Source organism: Alosa pseudoharengus, unplaced genomic scaffold, assembly GCF_046254945.1.
Source record: "Alosa pseudoharengus isolate Yale_2024_CS ecotype anadromous, Long Island Sound unplaced genomic scaffold, YU_APseudo_1.1 YU_APseudo_1.1_scf_9, whole genome shotgun sequence".
Lineage (NCBI taxonomy): Eukaryota > Metazoa > Chordata > Actinopteri > Clupeiformes > Clupeidae > Alosa > Alosa pseudoharengus.
Window position 1 is genome coordinate 2,492,575 of NW_027468881.1, and position 21,823 is coordinate 2,514,397.

At 40.2% G+C, this 21,823-nt stretch overlaps 1 protein-coding gene across 3 annotated transcripts in view; it reads right to left on the reverse strand.

The window, feature by feature from the left end:
- The window catches only part of itpr3 (inositol 1,4,5-trisphosphate receptor, type 3), a 363,942-nt gene that overhangs the window by 9,190 nt on the left and 332,929 nt on the right, over positions 1 to 21,823 (reverse strand). For 2 of the 3 annotated variants that reach the window (XM_076277395.1, XM_076277394.1), the window contains 11 exons: positions 16,722 to 16,823; positions 13,023 to 13,109; positions 10,312 to 10,422; positions 9,606 to 9,798; positions 9,379 to 9,492; positions 7,712 to 7,884; positions 5,737 to 5,901; positions 5,445 to 5,634; positions 4,694 to 4,821; positions 1,819 to 1,984; positions 1,465 to 1,625 (listed from right to left, as the gene is read on the reverse strand). In XM_076277395.1, the coding sequence (XP_076133510.1) occupies positions 1,465 to 1,625; positions 1,819 to 1,984; positions 4,694 to 4,821; positions 5,445 to 5,634; positions 5,737 to 5,901; positions 7,712 to 7,884; positions 9,379 to 9,492; positions 9,606 to 9,798; positions 10,312 to 10,422; positions 13,023 to 13,109; positions 16,722 to 16,823 (1,590 nt within the window). The remainder of the gene's footprint in view (positions 1 to 1,464; positions 1,626 to 1,818; positions 1,985 to 4,693; positions 4,822 to 5,444; positions 5,635 to 5,736; positions 5,902 to 7,711; positions 7,885 to 9,378; positions 9,493 to 9,605; positions 9,799 to 10,311; positions 10,423 to 13,022; positions 13,110 to 16,721; positions 16,824 to 21,823) is intronic. The other variant, XM_076277396.1, reaches the window with a different exon arrangement.

The window sequence follows — 21,823 nt, forward strand, 5'->3', positions numbered from 1 at the left end:
TTCAGATAGTTGGGTAGAGGACAGGATTAGACCAAGTGAAATCAAACTCAATCAGAAAGTGATCAGAGATAGTAGTGTCAGTAGTTGTGCAGTTGAAAACAGGGAAACCGGAAGAAAAAAACAGATCTAGTGCGTGCCCTTTCTGATGAGTTGGGCCTAGAACTGATTGATTTAAATTAAAAGACTCCACAAGACTTAAAAACTCAGAGACCATAGGCTTAGTTGGACAGCAAATGTGAATGATAAAATCAATAACAAAAGATCATAAAATTCCTGAATAAAAATACTACTAGTTTTGGGAGGTCTGTACACCAGAGCACCTAGGACAGGAGTAGACACATTTATCATCAGAAGCTGCACCTCAAAGGAGGAGTAGGCATTGGTGGGTAAACATCTCAAAACTTATGAAACTTACTCAGAACTTATGGAGAAGAAATGAGGAGGGCAGATATCACCAAGTGACGACAAGTCACCAGTGCTAAGCCACGTCTCAGTCACAAACAAAAAGTTCAGGTGGTGGGATGTAATAATGTCATTTAAAATTAACCTTTTGTTAGCTATTGATCTAGCATTTAATAGAGCAACTTTGACGGGGGCTTGCTGTGTCGCTGACAACGACGAGGAGGAGTTCTTTTGGAATGTTAAAGGACAGAGGTTAGCCGCATTGACTCCGCCATCGGAGCGTGAGGGTTTTAGGGTGAGACGAGTTGACCGATGGACCGGGATGATCGAAGCCAGAGATCGTAGATTCGGGAGTCAGAGCCTCTGGGCCTGCATCACCTAACTGATGGTAACGTCGTCAGGACTGTCGGGATAGCGCCATCTGAAACATCCTGAGGGAAGAAACTGCGACGATGACGGCCTCTGTGCGAATAGGGGGGTCGAGCGATGCCAAAGCCGACACACAGTTTGTAAACTCCTGAGGGCAGATGCAGGGACGACAAGTTCAACTGTAATAAGTCAGCTACAGAGTAGATGGATTTGCAAGTGGCTTGCCTAGCCATGAGAGAGTCATAAAAATAAACAATCCACAATGTCGACGATACGACGAGTAAGCTGATAGCAACATTAGATGGATGGACCGCATCCTAACTCCCCATAAAACACGGATAACAAGCTGAGCTCACGGCCAAGTTGCATTAAACCTCGATACCTAGGCCTACAGATCAACAGACCAAACATTCACTCCAGTGTACACTCGCTTCATGAATGTGCAGTAGGATGAAGGAGAGAGGGATGGCTCGGTGTACCATCTGAAGGCAGTATCCAAAAGGTGATAGAGAGCGACTATGTTGTGTGAAATATTGCATGTAGTATAGGGAAAACATTTGGCTTAAATGCTCACATGTAGCAAAGAAGCTTTGTTTTACTAACTCCTCAGTATACAATCTCTGAATATACACTACCTAAGACTGCTGTGTGTTATGTACCATATATGGCTTTAAATGCCACATGTTGCATTACCTTGATCATACGGGCCACATAGCTCTCTGGACCAGTGTAATCCGTCTTGGCTTTCTCACGTAAAAGCACAATGAAATACAGGTAATTCCAGATATTGTGCTCCGACTTGATGTGCTCCTCAAAAGACACAGTCTTATTATCAAACTTATCTCTCTCAAGACCTATGGAAAAAAGATTAAAACAAAAAAACACACACCTATAAAAGCAGAAAGTTGTAGAAATCCTTTCAAAATTCAGGGGTTCTGAATACACAGAGGAAATAAACACCAAAGAAACTTATTCCAGCAAAGAATTTACTCTCTTTTCAAAAAAAACTGTGGGGGTAGAAAAAACATGTTGCTGTTTATTGTATACCACAGATGAAGCAAGTATTCTTCAGGATTTCCTCTTTGTTCTGTTTCTCACTGCGAAGGTCAGCAAAAGTGTCAATGATGACTCCAAAGATTAAGTTGAGAACAATAATGATGACAATGAAGTAGAAGAGCAGGTCATATACTACCCGCGCTGGAAATAAGGCCTCCTACAAGGTGACAAAGAAATACAGTAGGGGTGAAATGATCAACTATTTATGTGATATGACTATTAAATTATGCAATGTTTTTTTTCCTTAAAAAGTGCTCTTTCTAATACACATTAGTCCCTTTCGCACCAGAGAGATTTTTGCAGGTCCTAGAACTCGTGTTTTCATGTTCGGACCGGACAAATTTGGGGGTTATTAAGTTCCTCTGACTGCAGTTCCTATAACTCTTTCAGCTCCGACCTCAGGGCAGGGTCTTTTCCCGCATAGGAACCCTTAGTGACCTAGGTCTACGTGATTGGTCTAACTCATAAGCCAAACCCACTGTCAAACTTGCATTCACAGCCACACCGTTTTTAAAATCCGCGCTGCCTGTGTAAGCAAAACATATAATCACATATAATAACAATATACTACTGTCAGAGACTTTATTAACGAGAATGGACGGCATGCAGAATGCACTCTGCTCCAGCCCGGACCCAAATGGATGGGGAACAGCCTTGTGCAGTGGCATTACGTCTGCTACGCAAACGATACATAACTTTCTATTGTAATACGCCTGAATGTGGGCCTATACTAGGGACTACACACAAATACACACAAATATTAGAGCTAGTTAAACTTATCCATCGTTTCAGTTTAATTTGCCCTGTCCTTGATCTCTGTTAATTAATCTCTATCATTTAAGGGGCTGGGACATGGAAAAGCAATTAAAAAAAATATGTTAGGTAGGAAATCGAGTTTTGCCATGTTAACCTATGGAGACTGATGGGCTGTGGGTCATAAAGGGCAGTTATTTGGATGTGCAGTAGCCTAACACATGTACAGTATTGTATTGGTTCCTATACTGTATATCTAAATGCTTTTATTCTTTTTTCTTTGATATCTGTATACTTCACTCCAGGCATGTAGGGGCAAGGCCACTTGGCCTTCAGTTGGGCATATTTGGCAGGGGGCACAAAGATCACACTATAAAGTACAGTATTTGGGGACGTGAGAGACTACTTTAGTGATTGGCTAAAAAATGAATGCCTTTTAAAAACAGAGGACAACACATTTTCCATTCATTTGTATCATTATGTCTTATGGCCAACACATTATAAGGAGAGACACACTACAACATTACTTCAAATCAATAGACACATTTAGTATTATAATTCATTTTCTAAAACTGATAGTTCCGGTCCTTGATTGTGATTGGCTGAATCGCGTTAGATGCCATTGTAAAATCCAGCATAAACATACACTTTGACCGCATTTCGTTCTATATTACTGCACTTCCATAACTTGATAGGCACTCCGCCTAACAACGCCCCTTAGCTGTTGTAGAATCAGTGTAACCTACGGCCTCTCGGGGCTTATTGCTTAAATATATGACGTCAGCAAGGCACTTTGTTAAATAATTGGAAAAATTGCAATGCCCTCGTCAAGAGGACTGAAGTTTTCTGTATATTGCAGTATTTTTGTCAAAGACTAACAAGATAGGCTATTGAAGCATAGGTGATAAAATGAAGCTAAATGAACCTAGGCAGTTCTACCTGACAAATTTGGTCAAAACAAAGTCATGAATTAACCATTAGGCTACACCACATATGGGCTAATGTTATGCTTTCTATGGATAGTTCGCAGTCTCAATCTCTTGGTAAATTAATCATCTCCCCATAGACCTATGTATAGCAAACTAATTTGGTTTCAACTCTAGGCTCTAGGCAAGGATATCTCGTCAAAACACTCAGGCTATGCCAGGGTAGTGTTCAATGAATTCCCCACAGCTAACATTAGGCTTTTGTTTTCCAAAGCTTTCCAAATCTACATTTCTTTCCTTATCTTCTGGCTGCTGAATGACATTTCTTGCCGTGCGCTGTCACTTTCTCTTTTACTCTTGCTGTCTCCAGAACCATCTAATGTGAATATTATTTTGATAGGCATAGGTTTCAAATTAAAATCGCTGCATCAGTCGGATACTACAGTAAGCAGACTATGGAAAGAAGGGGGAACCAGTCATGCAGGGCACCAAGGCCATAGTGGCCTGGGAACTTCCGATTGTTAAAGGGGCATCGCGGCAAACACAAGGGACAACTAAGGCTGTGGCCACCGTGAAATTCCAACCCTGCATCACTCTATTGTTTTTATAGAACTAATTGTTTATGTTTGTTTTCCTTGAAACCTAATGATTTTGTCTATGTTGTATTTTGCCTTTGTACTTTGCAACATGTTTTTAGTGCGATGGTGATCATGATGATGATGCTTTCCTCATCAGCTAGCTAGCTGTGGTTATTAATTGGTCTTGCTTTGGGACCCACAATTTCCCATGCTCATTAAGTCACAACCCATATTTTTTTTACTGATCAGTGGGATAATGGAGTTCACAGCATTTAGATAGTGGTGGCACCAAAGTGTAGCATTTCCACCCTTCAAAGTACATGAGGTTTTGCTACCCAGATGCCCAATGTCCCTTATTTAGTTGTGTGCACATCCCACCTTTCTTTTGGCCAGGTGCCTGAAGAAGACCCAGACAGGTTAGGAGCTAAACTGTGTGGACATCCTTACTTATTTTGTGCCATGAAAGAATGTGCTCATTCAACTTAAAAGATATTTGTATATGTTCCAACCATCAACTTGTACATTATTTGTAAGTCACCACTTGACAAGAAAGATTTTACCAATATTAACTAAAGGATTTAACTGACCAAACACAATTTGAATACGTACTTCTTTAGATGGTCTGCGTAACACATCTCCCACCCCACCTCCATTCCTGAGCCCATGGTTTAGCACCGTCACAATGCACATGAGCAGTGTGTCACAGGCAGGCTCTGTGTTGTCCTCGTCCTCATCTACTGTCACATTCACAAATACACACACACACATGCACACAGGAATATGCAGTACTTACTTTGAGAATTATAGTATAGAATCAATCAGCACTTAAGCAGATTATGAGATCTAATGCGTTGTTGAAAGAGATTATAGATTCTTATAGAGTCTTATAGATTGAAGCTCCTGCCAGAGATGGGGATTCAAGTCTGATACTAATGACTTGCGCTAGCCTAGCACCTGCGAACTCTGCAACTAGAAGGATTGGATGAAACATGTTTAAAACGGTCTCCACTGATAAATATCACACTTGCTAACTTGGAAAGGAGGTCCTATATCCAAAATCCTGAACCACCCCTTTAAGACGTGTATCATGCATGCAGTGTTTGCTACCTAGCCTAACATGCGTGTGAAAATGAAAACCAAAATGTTCCACAGTGCCAAACTATGTGACTTAAGACCTGCCGTTGTAACATTTAATCAGTAGCAGTAATCACAATTATAGATTACAATTGAGTGTTGAGCATTCCATGAAATAAAGTAATTAAAAAAAGCTTTTTAATTTTTATAACAATTTATTCAAGTTGGTCTTACTTACTTCAAATAAATTCTATTAAATTAGTTATGTGATAATGAGACACATTACCTGTATCCATGCTTGGCAAACGGTCAACTTCCATAATGAAATCATTTTTCAAGCACAGAAAGCCCACAATGGAGAAGAGGTAGACCAAGATGAGGGCCAAAAGTGCAGTCAGCAGGATAGAGCGCCCATTCCGTGTAACACTTTTAATGACATTAAACAAGGTCTCCTCACGGTATATAAGGTCAAACAGCTGTAGAGAGAGAATGACAGTAGTGCAAGCATAGCATAATACATCTGTTCACTGAGTTTGTGTCAGAATTGAATGTCAGAATACATATTAAATTAATAATACCAGGATACTGTAGAACAGCTCGTGCACACATAGTCCCAGGGTGCTGGTCAGCACATAAGCCAGGTGATAAAGGAACTCAACATCCATCAGCATTGCACGGTATCCCATAATAAAGGTGCCATTGTTGCCAACAAAGCTAACAACAAAGACAATCTTGTTGATAAGCTGTAAAAGAAAAATGTACGTACACAAATGTACATTACAAAATGTAAGTCATCACATCATGTAAAGGTTTCACAATTGCAAATAATAAATAATATTATTTATAAAAAATCGAAAATTACTGAGTATAGAGTATTAGTATAGACATCTTGCCGTGCGTTTCAAGCCAACCGTGCTGCATTGGATTTCATAAGGACGAATTGTTAAATTGTTACAATGTAATTATATATATCTTTATTTAGCATGTTTGTTTTCTCCATATGTGCTCATGCTGTGTTCCCCAAGTGGTAGGCCAGGTCTCAGCTGCTACAATTTTTTTTTTTTTTTTTTGTCTGCCCCCCCGGCTCAAATGTCAAACTCCGCCTATGATAAAATGGCAGTGCACTCATGTCGAAAAGTTCCTTATTTTCAACTGAACTCAAAGATAATGAATATAGTATTTTATGTTTGTTATGCCCTTTATTAGCTATATTTCTGAAGAATATATTGTGTTGCCTTAGGTCTGCTGCACATCTTTTGAAATTTGATTTGAAATAATCAAATAGACCTACGTCTTAAAGTTAAGTTAATGAAGTAACTTGCTTTGCTTTCATTTGAATCCTAATCAAGATACACAATAATTGCTTTATATTGTTAACATGGACTCCTGGAAAGCTCAGAAATGCAAAATAATAGAATTTTAATCATGCGATAAAATATGTGATTAATCGTGATTAACTATAGGAATTCAGCGATTAATCATGATTAAAATTTTTAATCGTTTGACAGCACTAATAAATACCAAAAACTAAACCAATTTAAAAAACAAAAAAAGTCAATAGTTTATCATCCGTCTAAAGTGCAGATTGAGCTGATTGCATGCCTGTTCATGAGGAGCAGGCTACATGGCAAGAGGCAAAATCTGAATTGGAAAACTTGAATATCCCCTTTCCAAGGGCTAATGCTATCTAAAATATCTATGAGGAGACTTGCTGTTCGATATATATATATAGAGATAGATAGATAGATAGATAGATAGATAGATATTACCAAACTAAGATGTAAAACAGTGTAAATTCAAGTACAATATGCATTATGCAATGCACATTGCCAATCAGAAGATAAGAACAAAGTGATCCTTATTACAGCAGAGTTGAAGGAGCCTCCAGCTAAACACTCTTTTGACTCACTAGTAGATTGTGTAGGTGATGTGAAGTCTGTTATGTTGAGCAGTTTGTACAACATTCTTCTCTCAACAACCAATGCCAGGGACTCTGGTGCTATCCCCAGCACATAGCCCCCCTTCATCTTCAGCTTGTTCAGATTCGTAGGGCCCATTGTACAAAGACTGCACAAATACTGATTTTTTCTGTCCGCAGAAAGTGAAACGTTGCACCCTCGCATATTGCCTTGAATTTACTAAGCTTTTACTTCATCAGGTAAACCTCCCTTTACCATAATCTGCAGTGCCCACAACCAAACAGTATAATTTAAATCACTAGCACAGATCAATGGAGTCAACCAATGACAGCATTAAAAGGAATCAAAAGTTTAGCAATCATGAAAGTTGTTCTGATGCCCCTGATGCTGACACCATCCGGACCTGCAGTTTTGTTCTGGAGCAGATTGTCCTTGCAGGCTATTTCCAAAAGTTGATATTGAAGTGGTTCAACTCAAAGAGAACTGTTCTGTACTGTACTTATCAATCACGTCATTGTTAAGGTACTTTTTGCAAGAGTATTTGCCATAAAAATGTGCTGAATACAAGTACATCAATACCTTTTTGTTTTTAATCAGATGACACTGTTTTATACATTCAAGAGTCAAAACTCACATTCAGGGTTCCCAACAGGATAAGAGTGGGGCCGATGCCAAAGTGGTAGATGGAGCGCAGTATGAGAGCTACAGTGAGGGGTCGAAGCCCATAACGCTGTGACAACAGGCCCATGATGGACAGTCCCGCAAAAACCCAGAACATCATAGCCAATAGAGAAGAATCTATGGTACCTGAGAGAGCACAAAACATGTTTAACCAAAATTATTAAATTATTTATATATTTTTCACATGACCAGATATAGAGGCTTAATAATAAGGGTAAGGCTATTTGCACCCCTGGTACAATTAGCAGTGTATGCTATTCGTACCCTGGTGCAATAAGAAGTGAATTCTATTCGTACCCCGGTGCACACAGCAATGTGTCCTATTAGTACCCCGTCTGGTACAAATATCAATGTATGCTATTCGTACCCCGGTGCACACAGCAATGTGTCCTATTAGTACCCCGTCTGGTACAAATATCAATGTATGCTATTCGTACCCCGGTGCACACAGCAATGTGTCCTATTAGTACCCCGTCTGGTACAAATATCAATGTATGCTATTCGTACCCCGGTGCACACAGCAATGTGTCCTATTAGTACCCCGTCTGGTACAAATATCAATGTATGCTATTCGTACCCCGGTGCACACAGCAATGTGTTCTATTAGTACCTTGTCTGGTACAAATATCAGTGTATGCTATTCGTACCCCGGTGCATTTAATCTGGCATATTGATCACACAATGTAATAATATATATTTTTTTAAAAACAAGCAACATGTTTTTTTTGTTACATAACAGAGTGTGCATAGCTCTGTAATAGACACTCTGAATAAGGTATGCTGTTTGCATCCATGTACAGTTAGAAGTGGATGCTATTCATACCCAGGTGTTTATAGTACTGCATGCTATTTACACCCTGGTGCATGAACTACCTAATTGTTGCAATCAAAACTTCCGTTTGAGAACCGATTTCTTGTTCAAATTGCGCGCCTTCTCTCCAGAGACGTTGGTACACATGCACACTCACTCCGCCAAAATGCATTACACAGGAATCGAACCCCGGTCTGCCGCGTGCCAGTCCTTGCCTATGACCACTGCACTATCTGCTTCGACAAGAATTTGAAGTTTGCAAGTAAACTTATAGTTTATAGGCCTGAACGACATATCCAGGAAATTTCTGTTAGCTAACAAACTGACAGTTGTATGTGTTCACTGAACAAAGATTATGAAAATAAAACACAACTTTTCCATCTCAACTTTAATTTGAACAGATGTTAGTGCTGAAACCGTTCGGAATTCTTCACTTTCTGCTAGACGAAAAAACGAATGTCGGCCATGTTTTTTGGGCATGCAAGCCACATGTTTTTGCTGTTATGTAACAGGGTGTGAATAGCCCAGTTGTGTGGACAAGGCTATTCGTACCAGGGGTACGAATAGACACTCCGTAATAATAATAGAAAATTAGGAAGGTACAAAAACCTCAGAATAAACAATAAATTGTAAATAAATTATAAAAAATGTATAAATCCCTGCTCACAGAAGTACCAGTATTTATTCCACTTCAAGCACTGCTCACATGTTTTGAAATACCAATATGCCATGACAGGAGGAATATACTAAATAAGAGGACGCTAGAAAAATCTTAATACAGATACATTTGGGGAATAGCCATTTCTCACCAGAGTTATATGGGTAGAAGAGGGCAATAATGAGGTTTATAAAGACAGCCAGATTGAAGGAGATACTTCCCCACAATGCCATGCGACCTGAGAACCAAAACAACACTGGCATACCTGCACACATGCACACAAATATTTTAGTCTTTCAGGGATAGGATCATATCTGTTCATTTATATAACAGTAACCATCAGAGACTGTCAGAGATATGATGAATAGGATTTCTTACTGCGTAGCTTTTTCTGCCACTCCATCTCATTGTGTAGAAAGGATGTCTGCTCAAAGAAGTGTGTAACTTTGCTGCCCTGTTCATCCTGCTCTGTCGTATTGAACACACGGACTTTTGATTCCTCTGTTAGGTACTCGCAGATAGGATGAATTGGGAACACAATCTGCTCCATGCTGTGATCCTCACGCACAATCTGAGTCCAGACACACATATAAGTACATTCTTACACGTTGCTCATCTCGTCATTGTTCTTCCACAGTTGACTGGATATCTATTACACATAACTGAATTTTCCAATGGCTGTAATAAGCTCAAATGAAAATATAGCCGCAAGCGGCAACAATAGGGCTCCAAGAAGCTGGAGACCATGGGGACCCTTGTTGATTTTTGAAAAAATGTGTTAATTCTTGTGAATTTTGCAGCAATTGACAACTAGATACCTGCAGTAGGCCTTTGGGCACTGATAATGTAGAATTGTGAGCACTGAGCAGATTCCAAAAATAATTCTGTGGAAATGCATGGATTCCTGTTGCTTTCAGTATCAAACATATAATTCAACTGTGATCACAACATTTTTATTATTTTTGTATATGTCTACTGTAAATGTTTGATTTGTTTATACAAACTGTGTATGCATGTGATGATACAAATTAATTGTGGTACAGTATCATTGCCTATGAAATTATCTCCAGGCTTGCCAGCCTACCTCAATTTGTGATGTGTGCCTGTCATAATACTCCAGGGGCTCCTCATCCGGTTTCTCAATGGGCCCACTGGACTTCAGCATCTGGGAGAGCTGCTTATTGTTCAGGTTTAACTGAGGGATACAAACAAAACCATTTAGCACACACAAAGCACACACAAAAATCCATCATAGTATATCGATTTCCAGTTGGTCCGTTTCCTGGTACAAGCTGTCTACGATGCCCTGCCAAGCCCAGCGAACCTCCATGTCTGGGGGAAGAGTGAGACACCTTCCTGCCTACTTTGCTCTGGTAGAGAGGCTCTTTAGAACATCTCCTCAGCAGCTGCCCAAAGGCTCTGGCTGATGGTCGCTATCGTTGGCGCCACAACCAGGTGCTTAAGGCAATTGCTGAGAGCTTAGCCTCAGCCATCAGCACCAGCTAACACCATCATGCTCCAAAGAAGGAGAGAGGAGAAGGAGCTGGAGAGAAACTCCGGGCGCACCCACAATTAACAACAGGTCTCCTCCACAAAGCCTCTGACTGGCAGCTGCAGGTCGACCTGGGAAAACAGCTGAGGTTCCCTCAGCATATTTCAACAACAAGTCTCCGCCCAGACATGATAGTTACCTCCGAGGCTTCCAAACACCTGATCATGCTGGAACGGTGCCCTGGGAAGAGCGTATTGAGGAAGCCAATGAGAGGAAACACGCTAACACCTTCTGTGAGCCTATAGAAGTCGGCTGTAGAGGTTCACTTTGCAAAGTCCTTAGTAGTTTGGGCGTGACAGGGGAGGCCAAGTAGAGGGCCATTCAATCTGCAAGCGAAGCCACAGAAAAAGCCATAAGGTGGCTTTAAATTAAGAGGGCTGATCCGTGGTCTGCTACTGGGACGCAAGTCGGGGCTTGTTCAACCCCGGCTGGGTCGCCTGGGAGAGGGTGTATGATATTGCGAGACCTGAAACACCCAATGATCCCAGGATACATCACTGAGGATGCGTCCCAGTGCATCCATGAGATGTTTCTTGCATAGGTGGGATTTTATGGAATCTGGCAATATAACAATCATGATAGTGGGATTCTCTATGTCTTCGCAATTTACAAAAATATATGTACTGACATTAACTCATTGAGTGCCAAAAACGTAATATTACGTTTTTCCTTCCCATGCGTTGAGCTTTTTTTTAAATTATGAAACTAGACACTCTAACACACCTTATATGTGATTTTGGGAACTCTGTGATGAATGGAAATGAAATATATGACGATCATGAAACTCATGAAAACGCACAATCTGGACATTTTATCTGGACATTTTATCATAACTTGGTTGCCGCTTTGGGTCGAATCAGTGACGCATGCACGTCAGGTCAAAACCAGGCCATTTTCGTGGGTCTATCACTAGGTGGCAGTCTCGCCAGGTCTCGCTGATCACTTCCCGGAATGTTTACAGAAGTAAGTAACAGGCAACACTTCATATTTCATGAAAGACGTTATATCCATTTCTAGAAAAAAAAACAGCGATTTTGATGAAAACTAGCTTGGGATTTCTCAGGAACAGAGGTGTGTAGAAATACACGGTTTGCACCCACCGAGAGCTTAAAGTCTCACCTTTTAATCAAGCTATTCTACGTGTTCATAGCTATAACACAGACTATGCTGTGGCTTTACAAAAATCATCAACAATGGTGTAGATTGCTGGCACTCTAGGACAAAGCTCCCGAAAACAGCTTGGCATTCAATGAGTTAACTAATTAATTTTTTTCTTTATGAATTTTGTTCACTGAAGTCTTGTCACTGAACCACTGGATGAAAAGTGTGCCTTATACTTCTCTTGTGACCTGAAGTACTGTAACCTGTGCTTCCATATGTGCAGATGTCATGTAGCCAAAAGCACTGTTGATCTGTGCATGCCTTGACCAACATTTGTTTCTTTGTTATGGAAAACAAGTTTATTATTTACATTAGAATTTCAGCCCAAAGTGGGAGACCATGTAGAAATGTGCTGCAATTTCAAAACCAGATTACGGGAATGGCTTACATATATCTTTATACTCGGTAAGGTCTGCTGTTTATTTTGATATATGTTTGTGTTGAGTTAAGAGTCCGTGAGATATTCTACTGAGAAGAATGAGTGTGGAAATGGAAGCAGAATGTATGCAGAATGTAAATATGATTAAATTTCATGAAGATTCAAAGTAAATTTCCTCACAAACCGGTTATCACAGCAGCTAGCCACTAGCATCTTTCACATGATATGCATATGATATCTGTGAGATGAGTACTCTGTGAGAGATTCAACAGAAAAGAAGGGGTGTGAATTTGGACACACTCTGTATCCGCCGGCCTCATTGGGTTAATCCCAAAATATAAGATACAAATTACAAAATATCCTTCACACTCCCACCAAACTCTTAAAGAAAAGGGCACAGTTTCCTCCATTTTCATAAAATGAAAGAATAAAACATTCATTGGAAAAAGGCAATTACACCTATAAATATGATATTTTAGGATTAATGCACAGTGTCTAGTTGATACATGGATAATGCAGATACTGCATATAGTCTATTGAAATCCACTAGCTGTAATAATCATTTACACCATTAACAATGCATCCATTATATTTCTGATATCTTAATAGCAAAAAAGCATGGGTGTTCCTCAATGATTCTACACTAGTACAATACTATATACACACACAGACACACACACAATTTAAAAAGTGCCTGTCCTACCATGGAGCTGATGCCCTCCTCTCCATCTTCCTTGCTTTTTTTTGGAGGTTTCAAGAGAACCAGCAAGACTTTATTGTGACGTGCCAACTGTTCAGAGAAAAAGAGAGAAATCCACATTGACAAAATAATGTCTAAGATGAGTAAGGTTAAAATTTTAAAAATCTTAATAGGGGGGACAGGTTAATGATAAATTCTGATGGATTTTCTGCTGGGTGGTAAGGATATGCTTGGGTGATAACGCCTGCCATGCACAGGAGCTCTTCGCAAGATTTCTGACCAGGGAGTCAGGAGGATAGACAGAAGAGTAGTCCAGGAGCCAAGGAGCAATCTGAGAAAGCTCCAGAAAGACTTGGAGGCAGCAGGTGCAATTCTTACAGAGAATATCTTAGGTAATGCACTCCACCGTTACTCCACCACATAACAAATGATAAAAAGAAAGAAATGAAATAAAATAAAATAAATAATAAAAAAGAAAATTCCAATTGGTTTGCGTCTAACCGGCTGAAAAATATTATTCAATCTGCACTCCTCTGCCGACCAACCAGCTCAGCTGATGATGATCACCGGCCCTTCAGCCAGATGTCCTTGAGCAGCAGCAAGGATGAAAGTTCTGGATGAAACTTTGTTCCTCAAACAGTCAAGTCCTGGACAAAACTTATGCAATCCACGCAGCAATAAAAATAACATAAAACAATTAAATCAAAGATCACTATATCCACTAATTTAACTTCACTAAACTTAACTAAAGTATTAAAAATAAACCCAGGCAAAATGTTTGGTAAATCGGGAATAAATAACAAATTACAAACAAAAACACGCTAGACGGAGCGGCTTGAGTGCAGCTAGCGTCCCGCAACCTAGCAAGCAATTATTAATTATTGTAATATTATATTATAATATTATAATATTGCTCTCATATCCACACCTCGCTGTTCACCCGAACAATTGGCGTAGTGCACAAACCCCATGGTGTTGAGCAGCTACGCACTGCAACTCTCGCTCCCTCCTACACTCAGTACTTCTCACCACTGTCCCTCTGTCACTCTGCAAGTGTGAGACGGAAAATTCAGCCAGTCCCTAACAGATAGGAGAGGTTTTACAGCTGTCACTCTATTGTGCCGAAAATAGGTCGGGTCTTAGACCCATCTTAAACCTGAACCATTTGAAAGCTTATTGGAAACAAATACCAGTCAGGGAGTTTGCTCAGTGTAATACCCTGAACAGTGATAAAAAACTGTCGACCTAAAGGCTTTCTTCTGCTTCGGAATTATGCCTAGGCACAGTATCTGCACTTGAATTGGAGGATGATGCAAACAATTTCGAGGTGCATCGATGTGAATCTGGTTCAGAGGACACCTATATTTTGAACTTGGATGCTGACGGTCAGCCCAAATTTCTACACGAAGTGTCGATTATACCGCTATGTTGAACTGATACAGAAACAATAGCCTAATTGATAAATAACATTAAACTAGCATTAAAGCAATGTAAATAAAACTACCCTTGCATCACATTGCAATAGTTATACTTTGTTCCCTGTAGTTGGTATAGGCATATAAGCTACTTTTCGGCGCAGTACTACTAACCGGAGCAAGTAAAATTCCGCCACTGCTGAGAAACTAGTCCCTCAAGATGTAATGTGATCATTGAGATGCAATGATAGTTTTATTTGTAACATTATTCTATCAACACAGACATTTACATCGATAGTCTGCCGTTATAGTTTATTTGCCTTGGGTGTACTGTGGAGTGGGCAAGACTGTTTTTAGTGACAGGCTAGCACATAGGCTAGGCTAGGCTTGCGCTAGCATAGCACCTGCGAAGTCTGCAACTAGAAGGACTGGATGAAACATGTTGAAAACGGTCTCCACTGATAAATATCACAATTGCTAACTTGGAAATGAGGTCCTATGTCCAAAATCCTGAACCAACCCTTTGATGTTAAATGTCAGGCTGATGCTACGTGGGCAGCCCTGGCAGCTGCTGATGCACGGGGACCTCCTAACTGGGCATAGGGCTCGATAGCATGTGAGTGACCTGACGGCCCCGTCAGTAAACCGGTGAATCAAAGGTTATGCTACACGCAAACCCCTTCTACCAAGGTGCTGACTAGGAGTAGAGTCATTTGCTACCTGCTTTTCACCCTCAAGTCTAGCAGGAACACTGAACGAATGTGTGTGTTTGGGATGTCTTTGTAATGACAACTTGACATTAACCAGGATGACATTACCAGAAGATATAGTTGTCATGACAATGTTGCAAGTGGTTTCATTCCATGTAGCCTATAGGCAAGCCATCCTTTGGCATACTCTGAATGTCCTAGAGTAGTGTAGCCTAAAATGTAGTTTTAGCACATTTCACACAAATTGCGTTTGGTGAAAATAATTTTCATCAGACATTGTGACCGGACAGATTTAAATTTGTTCGACTTTACAGTTATTTCCTAGTAAAAGTTGGGTAATTATCAAACAAAGGAAACTCAGATCCATGTAGATTTCTCTTAGTGGATTAGCCAAGGGGGCAGGCGAATTCCCGGAAGTAGAAGAATCGACGTAGGCTGGAGGGACCACCTCTCTGCTAACTCCCATAGAAGTCTATTCATTCTAGGATTTTTTTGAAATACCATAACTTCATATAACATATATCCTGTGCCGATATTGTAGCTTCTGTGTAATCTACATAAACACTACAAAGGCAAAACAGACTCCATTACCTCGTCCGTAACGTTGGTTACCCGTAAGAAGAATGGTTAGCTTGTTCGGTTGGAGGGAAGCTAGCTTTGACGTAATCTCTCTTTCGCGCCGTAGGGAGATAACCGTATTGTTTGGATAAGAAGCTCAGTCCACCTTACTGTGACGGTAACTCATAAGCAAAACCTAGCATACACGACCGTATGTTAAGGTAAAGCATTACACAGAGGAAACCTTATAATAATAAAAAAGTAAACCTAATTTTTTTTAAAACGGCACTAATCATTTCAGAGGTTTTCGATGGATTGACCGTAGGTCGGAAAAGTGGAAAGAAGATTAGCTTCAAGGCTATAACTTTTTTGTTATGTTTTAGCATGACTGTTTTTGAAGATGATCATGTATGGGGTAGCTTCAACATTAACACGACTTGGTGAGAATGATATTAATAATAATACATAAATAAATGTTTAACTTTGATGACTTTGAAGGCGAAGGAAGTGTGAGAAGAATTTCTGTGTATCTATCATATGAGTTACAAGATTCAGTTCGATGGCTAACGTCACGAAGTTAAGTGTGAGTCTGCGCAGTACTGGGGGGACCAACTGAAAAATCGTTCTATTTGACTCAGTGCCCTCCCATTGAAAACGACGGAGTCTGTTCGTCCATTTCTTTTACTGTCTATGGGATTAGCATGCAAATTGAACTGACTTCCGTTGGACTTCTCTTCTTCTAATCACCACATATTTAGCTATGCCTGTTCAGAGATGAATTGCCCACCAGATCTATCTAAATAATATTTTTTTCTTGTCCATCTCCTCTCCTCACATTAAAAAAATACTGACATTGAAAAAGACTTACAGTGTAAAAAAAGACAGCGGAGGAACATTGCATTTGACCACGGCCGTCTTGAATTTCCCCTTGGGGATCAGTAAAGTATCTATCTATCTATCTATCTATCTATATATCTATCAAAGGAAAACACTGAGGCATGTGAAGGGCTCTACTGTACCTGCAAGGCTAGGATGTATATGTTGTGACCAACTTCTCTTGGCGAAACCTCTCCTTCTTCACAATCACTTTCCTGCAGGTATGCTTTCTTGATAACCTCAACCTGTGGGTAGTCATGCACAAATATCTATGATTGCAAGACAACAAAATGTCTTAAAAGACTGAATTGCAATACTTGACAGTCAAGTGAGACTTAAAATAAAATGCTCACATTTCAAGTTATTGTCCTAAGCCTGAAACATATTAGAAAGCCTCATAACTAATTGTATTAATACCACTTTGTAGACTTGCAATGTGAGAAATGTTGTTATACTCATGTATTGCAATATTACTGTACTCTCAAAAATAATATATATTTTTTTAAATGTACATGCAAAGTTTCATGAAAGACAGGGCTCTTGGTTGTGTTGTATTTAAACCCGCAAGCACTGATCTTCAAGAGCAAGAACTGAGCCATTTTACTCTTTCACTCCAACATAACAATGTAGACTTGTGATTTGATGCATATGGTGGTCTGTTTTTTACACTAAAACAAAAAAACTTGCTTTCCAGCATCACAATATGTTCAATTGTAACTTTTGTATCATGACATGACTTGATTCTTGCCAGTTAAGTTATTTTGCAGGTAATTACACCGTATATGTATGGCCATAACATAATATATGTGTGTGTATTCACTTCAGGGGGGTTACTACAGTATATGTCAACAAAGATTAGAGACCTAAGACTGACACTGACAATAGAAGATTTCTTCTATTTTGAACAATGTTGCTTGTCATATAATGATACAGAAACTAGCTGTAAGTTACGCAGCAGATGCACTTTTGCGACACGGCTGAAGTGTGATGTCGCGATGCCTCCCCTCGTTCAGATGTGTGTGGCCGTTTCTTTAAAATGTCAGTTTGCAGCTCATAGTCAGTTCGTTTTAACTTGTGTTAAGTGTTTCTCACAAATGTACAACCATTTTAGGAATGTATTTAACACTATACGAAAATATGAATAGCCAATAAAAACAATGCAGGCCATTTCGAAATCTGGTTTTATTTAACTTATGGCCTGTGCAGACTACACACTTTTTTTGTCATCCACGATGATCTTTTACGATTGAACATGTCAGACTAGGCGCTCAGATAACCACAAATTCTTACCATGTCTTGGTCATAAGATTGGCCAGATTACAAGATCATGTAGCCTATCTATCATAGGTTTCTAGTCCCGTGTTGACATGCAGTGTCAGTGTGGACTTTTGGTTGAGGAGTCGTGGAACATCGCAGACAATAATTCACAGGTCGTTGAATATGTCACATTACAAGATGCTTCCTCCTTCGACGTTGTTCCTAACTTTTCATATTCGGGCACGACACTGGAAATTCGTCACGACAAAATTGTGGCAAAATCGGGCTAAAATCGTGTAGTCTGCACAGGCCACTACTCAATGTAATTTCAAACCCTCACCAGAAACACCAACAGTCAATATCTTTCTCCAAATCCTAGTTTTGTTTGTTTTATGGGACTCCTAGGTGGTGGTCTAAATGAGGGGAGGCATTGTGACATCACACTTCAGTTGTGTCACAAAAGTGGATCCGCAGCGTCAAGCCAGGTTCACATTGTACGCGGCATACGATGCGCTCGCCGCTAGGTTGCATAAAACATTTTTTTTTGGTTACCGCCAGGGTCAGTGCAAAAGACCTATGATTTACAGCGAGCCGCAGTCAAAGATCAACATGGTTCAACTTTGACCGTGGCACGCGCAAGTACAAAATGCCGCTTGTACTGTGCTTTGCTCAGCGCAGCGGCAGGCCAGTTCTTGCACGCGCAAGCCATTGACAATAATCGGTTTCATAGCGCAGTGCTGCCGCTTGAGAGTAGAATGTCAACCCAGAAAAGCTTGCTTGTGTTGCGTCGTCTCGATAAGATTCACTCCCATACTTGAACTTTAAGTTTACCTAATCTGTATTTTTTTTGTCAAATAAACCCGTTATTCCAGTAGGCCACGGCTGCCCCTAATTTTGATGTCAAATTGGGGAATGAAAACATTCTACTCTTTAAAAATTCTACTTGTTACTTCGAGTAAATTGATCATAACTTCTGAACCAAAGGTGATACAATTGATAATTTTTTTTTTTCATTGAGGAGAACACAAAAATGTCTATCTTTCATACAATATATCTATAATAGACATTAAGGGAAAAGTAAGATTCATCTTGACAAATTGATATTTTCATGTTTTTTGAGGTTGCATTTTGAAGGTATTGTTTAAAAACCAGCGCAAAGCGTATTCTCCATGTGTGTCTCTTTTATTGAACAATGCGCTCATGGGTGTGGCAATTAATGACCTAAGGTGTGGTCTGGTGTGGTGTGTGTACGCCACTGACCAAGAAAAACCTGGGCCCACTTCCCCGATAACGACGGAGACGCGCTCTTAAGAGGGTTTTCTACGATTCATCTTACGATCGTTCGTTTGGTTTTTCCGACTGTTTCCCAAACATGCTCGTAGCGTGAACGCGCGTGCACTGCTCTTAAGATGCTCTTAAGGGGAGCTGTCCACGTTAATAGTTCTGAAATATCCTCTGATTTGACGGTGATGTCAGGTGACTGCACGTCACAGCTATAGGCCTACCATTTAAACTTCGGATCTACACATTCATTCACATCAATACGAAAATAGAAACACTTTGACATCTGCATGTAAGCATTCCAAGTAGGTTATATACCACACAGAGACATAAATAATTGTAATTATTTTAAGATTAGATTGTTGCACCATGCAAAAAATTTTCGCGGTGTCACTTAAGAACATGTTTGAAGATAAGAAAGAAGTCGAGTAAGAAAGAGTGGAAATGTGTAGGCTTAGATTTTGATGCAGTAGGCTACAGACTAAACCACATGTTGCTTTCTCTGCTTTTTACCTCATAGGCCTAATAAAATATTCACTTAGCAAAGATAATGTCAAACTATTCTGGCAACGTCTCGTTTCATAACTTGATTGCATTTTTGTCCGCTTTTCATCACATTATTATGACCATTAAATGTAGGCTATTTTGCACGCTAAAATCTGATTCATCACAGGTAAACACAATAAAGAATGGGAACGTAAGTTGGATTATGTATTCTAAGTTGTAATTCCTCTGTATGTCCTGTTGGTGACCTCAGTGAGAAGTACTGTTAAGACGCTCTTAGCCAGTAACGAGTACTCTGGAGCACTCGTAGATCTACGAGTGTTTTCACGACGCTCTTAAGCTACGATGGTTTCGGGAAACAGTCGGCAAATCTTAAGACGTTCGTAAGAGGGACTTTACGACGCTCTTAGGCTTAAGATGCTTTCAGGGAAGTGGGCCCTGGTCTATAGCGAAAGGCACATATGAAGCACAGCTGAAGACGGTCACAAGATGTAAGCAGCAACTCCTCTGCAGGATAAATGTCCTTAGTAGAGCTGTAATCGGGCCTTAAAAGTTAGGCCCGACAAGACCCGGGCCCGACAGAAATCAGCCCGAGACTGAAAGCTTTTTAAAAGCCCAAACCCGTTTACAGCCCAACATTATTCAAATGTCCGCTCGCACGCAGCTCTTTTGCCTTTTGTCAAGAATTAGTTATTTATACATTTAATTATTCATGAGGCTGGGCACCTTGGAAGTTGGAACAAAGAAATAAAAAAGTCCTCTGTAACATCTGAATCTCAGCATTCTGAAGTTTGCGGGAACCCTCTCATACTTAGCCCCGACATCAATTAGTTCTTGCGCCAGCTCTTCAAACCCCTCGCCATTTACGATATTAAAAGGCCTAATGTCTTTACAGCAAAAGCTGACACACTTCTCCTCCGTAACCATTTGTTTCACCTTTGCAGGTTTTAGTTTTGTTGCTGTAACAAACAATGTGATTGTAGGTTGATCCTGATGGGCACTGGCAGCTTTGATCAACATGCCTTATCAGCAACGAATTCCCTGTCATTCTGCAGAATGTTACATCCTTTGGATTTTACATAGGCTAACCCACTGGCTCATTATTCTCATTATGCACATGATCAAAATTTTTCCACACCTCAGACTTTGCTTTTTTTGCCGTTGCACCTAAAACGTAATGGAGGCCAGCCTCCATTTCACCTCCTCAGCATCAGATCCCGTCGGGTCCCATCGGGTCCGGGCAAACATTATCAGCTCTAGTCTTTAGGTTTTTTATTCAGTCATTCGAATATTATTGGGGTAAGTGCTGCTTTTTTCAGGCTGTTTCGATGGTAACCCATTGTTTGTCAATAGTGAAAGTCATTAACTGTATATAACTGGTCGTTGACTATGACACCACTGTGAAGTAGTGGCGATTGATGCTCTTTGGAACAGGGGAAGCTCTGATAAAAATGGTCAATTATTAAATTAATATTATTAAGGTGCTATATTGTTCTTTAAGGGCAAAAGTAAGGGCAAAAATAAACCCAGAATAGGCCAATCAGTAGGCTATAGAGTTGGCACGGCAGACATGGCATGTAGCCTACACCGTTATATAGCGCGCTACCTAACTTAGCCTAAATACACAACTGAAACAAAAGCAAGTCACAAACTCTGTAACTCCACATTACGGTTTTATTTACAGTATGCTATTTACAAAGACAAATAGAAACCGACTGTATTGCTCCCAAATTATGAGAATTTGAGCTGCAACTTGCCTTGCCTGCCTCTCGACTTCACCTGCCAACACGCATCCCTTGAACTTGAACCACTTCCTGTCAGATCGCGACATATGCTGTCAATCAAAAAGAGTCCAGCCTCTATAACGATTCCTCCAATCATCATACAAAAGCTCGGCGTCCGGGCCATCCCACTGTCCCATTCACTCCCAGAGACGCCGGGCTTCCCTGGAAATGACGATTTTGTGGCGCTTGTCCAATAAACTTGTAGCTTTTCTGCACTGAGATCAGCCCACTCTGTAGCGCCTATTGAAAGTCCAGTGAAGCCGAGCGTCTATGGGGTTTTTTGCATGGTTTTTTGATGGATCGTGTCGTCACAGCAATATATTACGTGTGCGAAATCACGATAATTGACCGGCAAAACCTTATTGCTGAACAAACTAGCCATGAAGATGAACATGTTTTCAGCATGTTCTAGTTGGAAT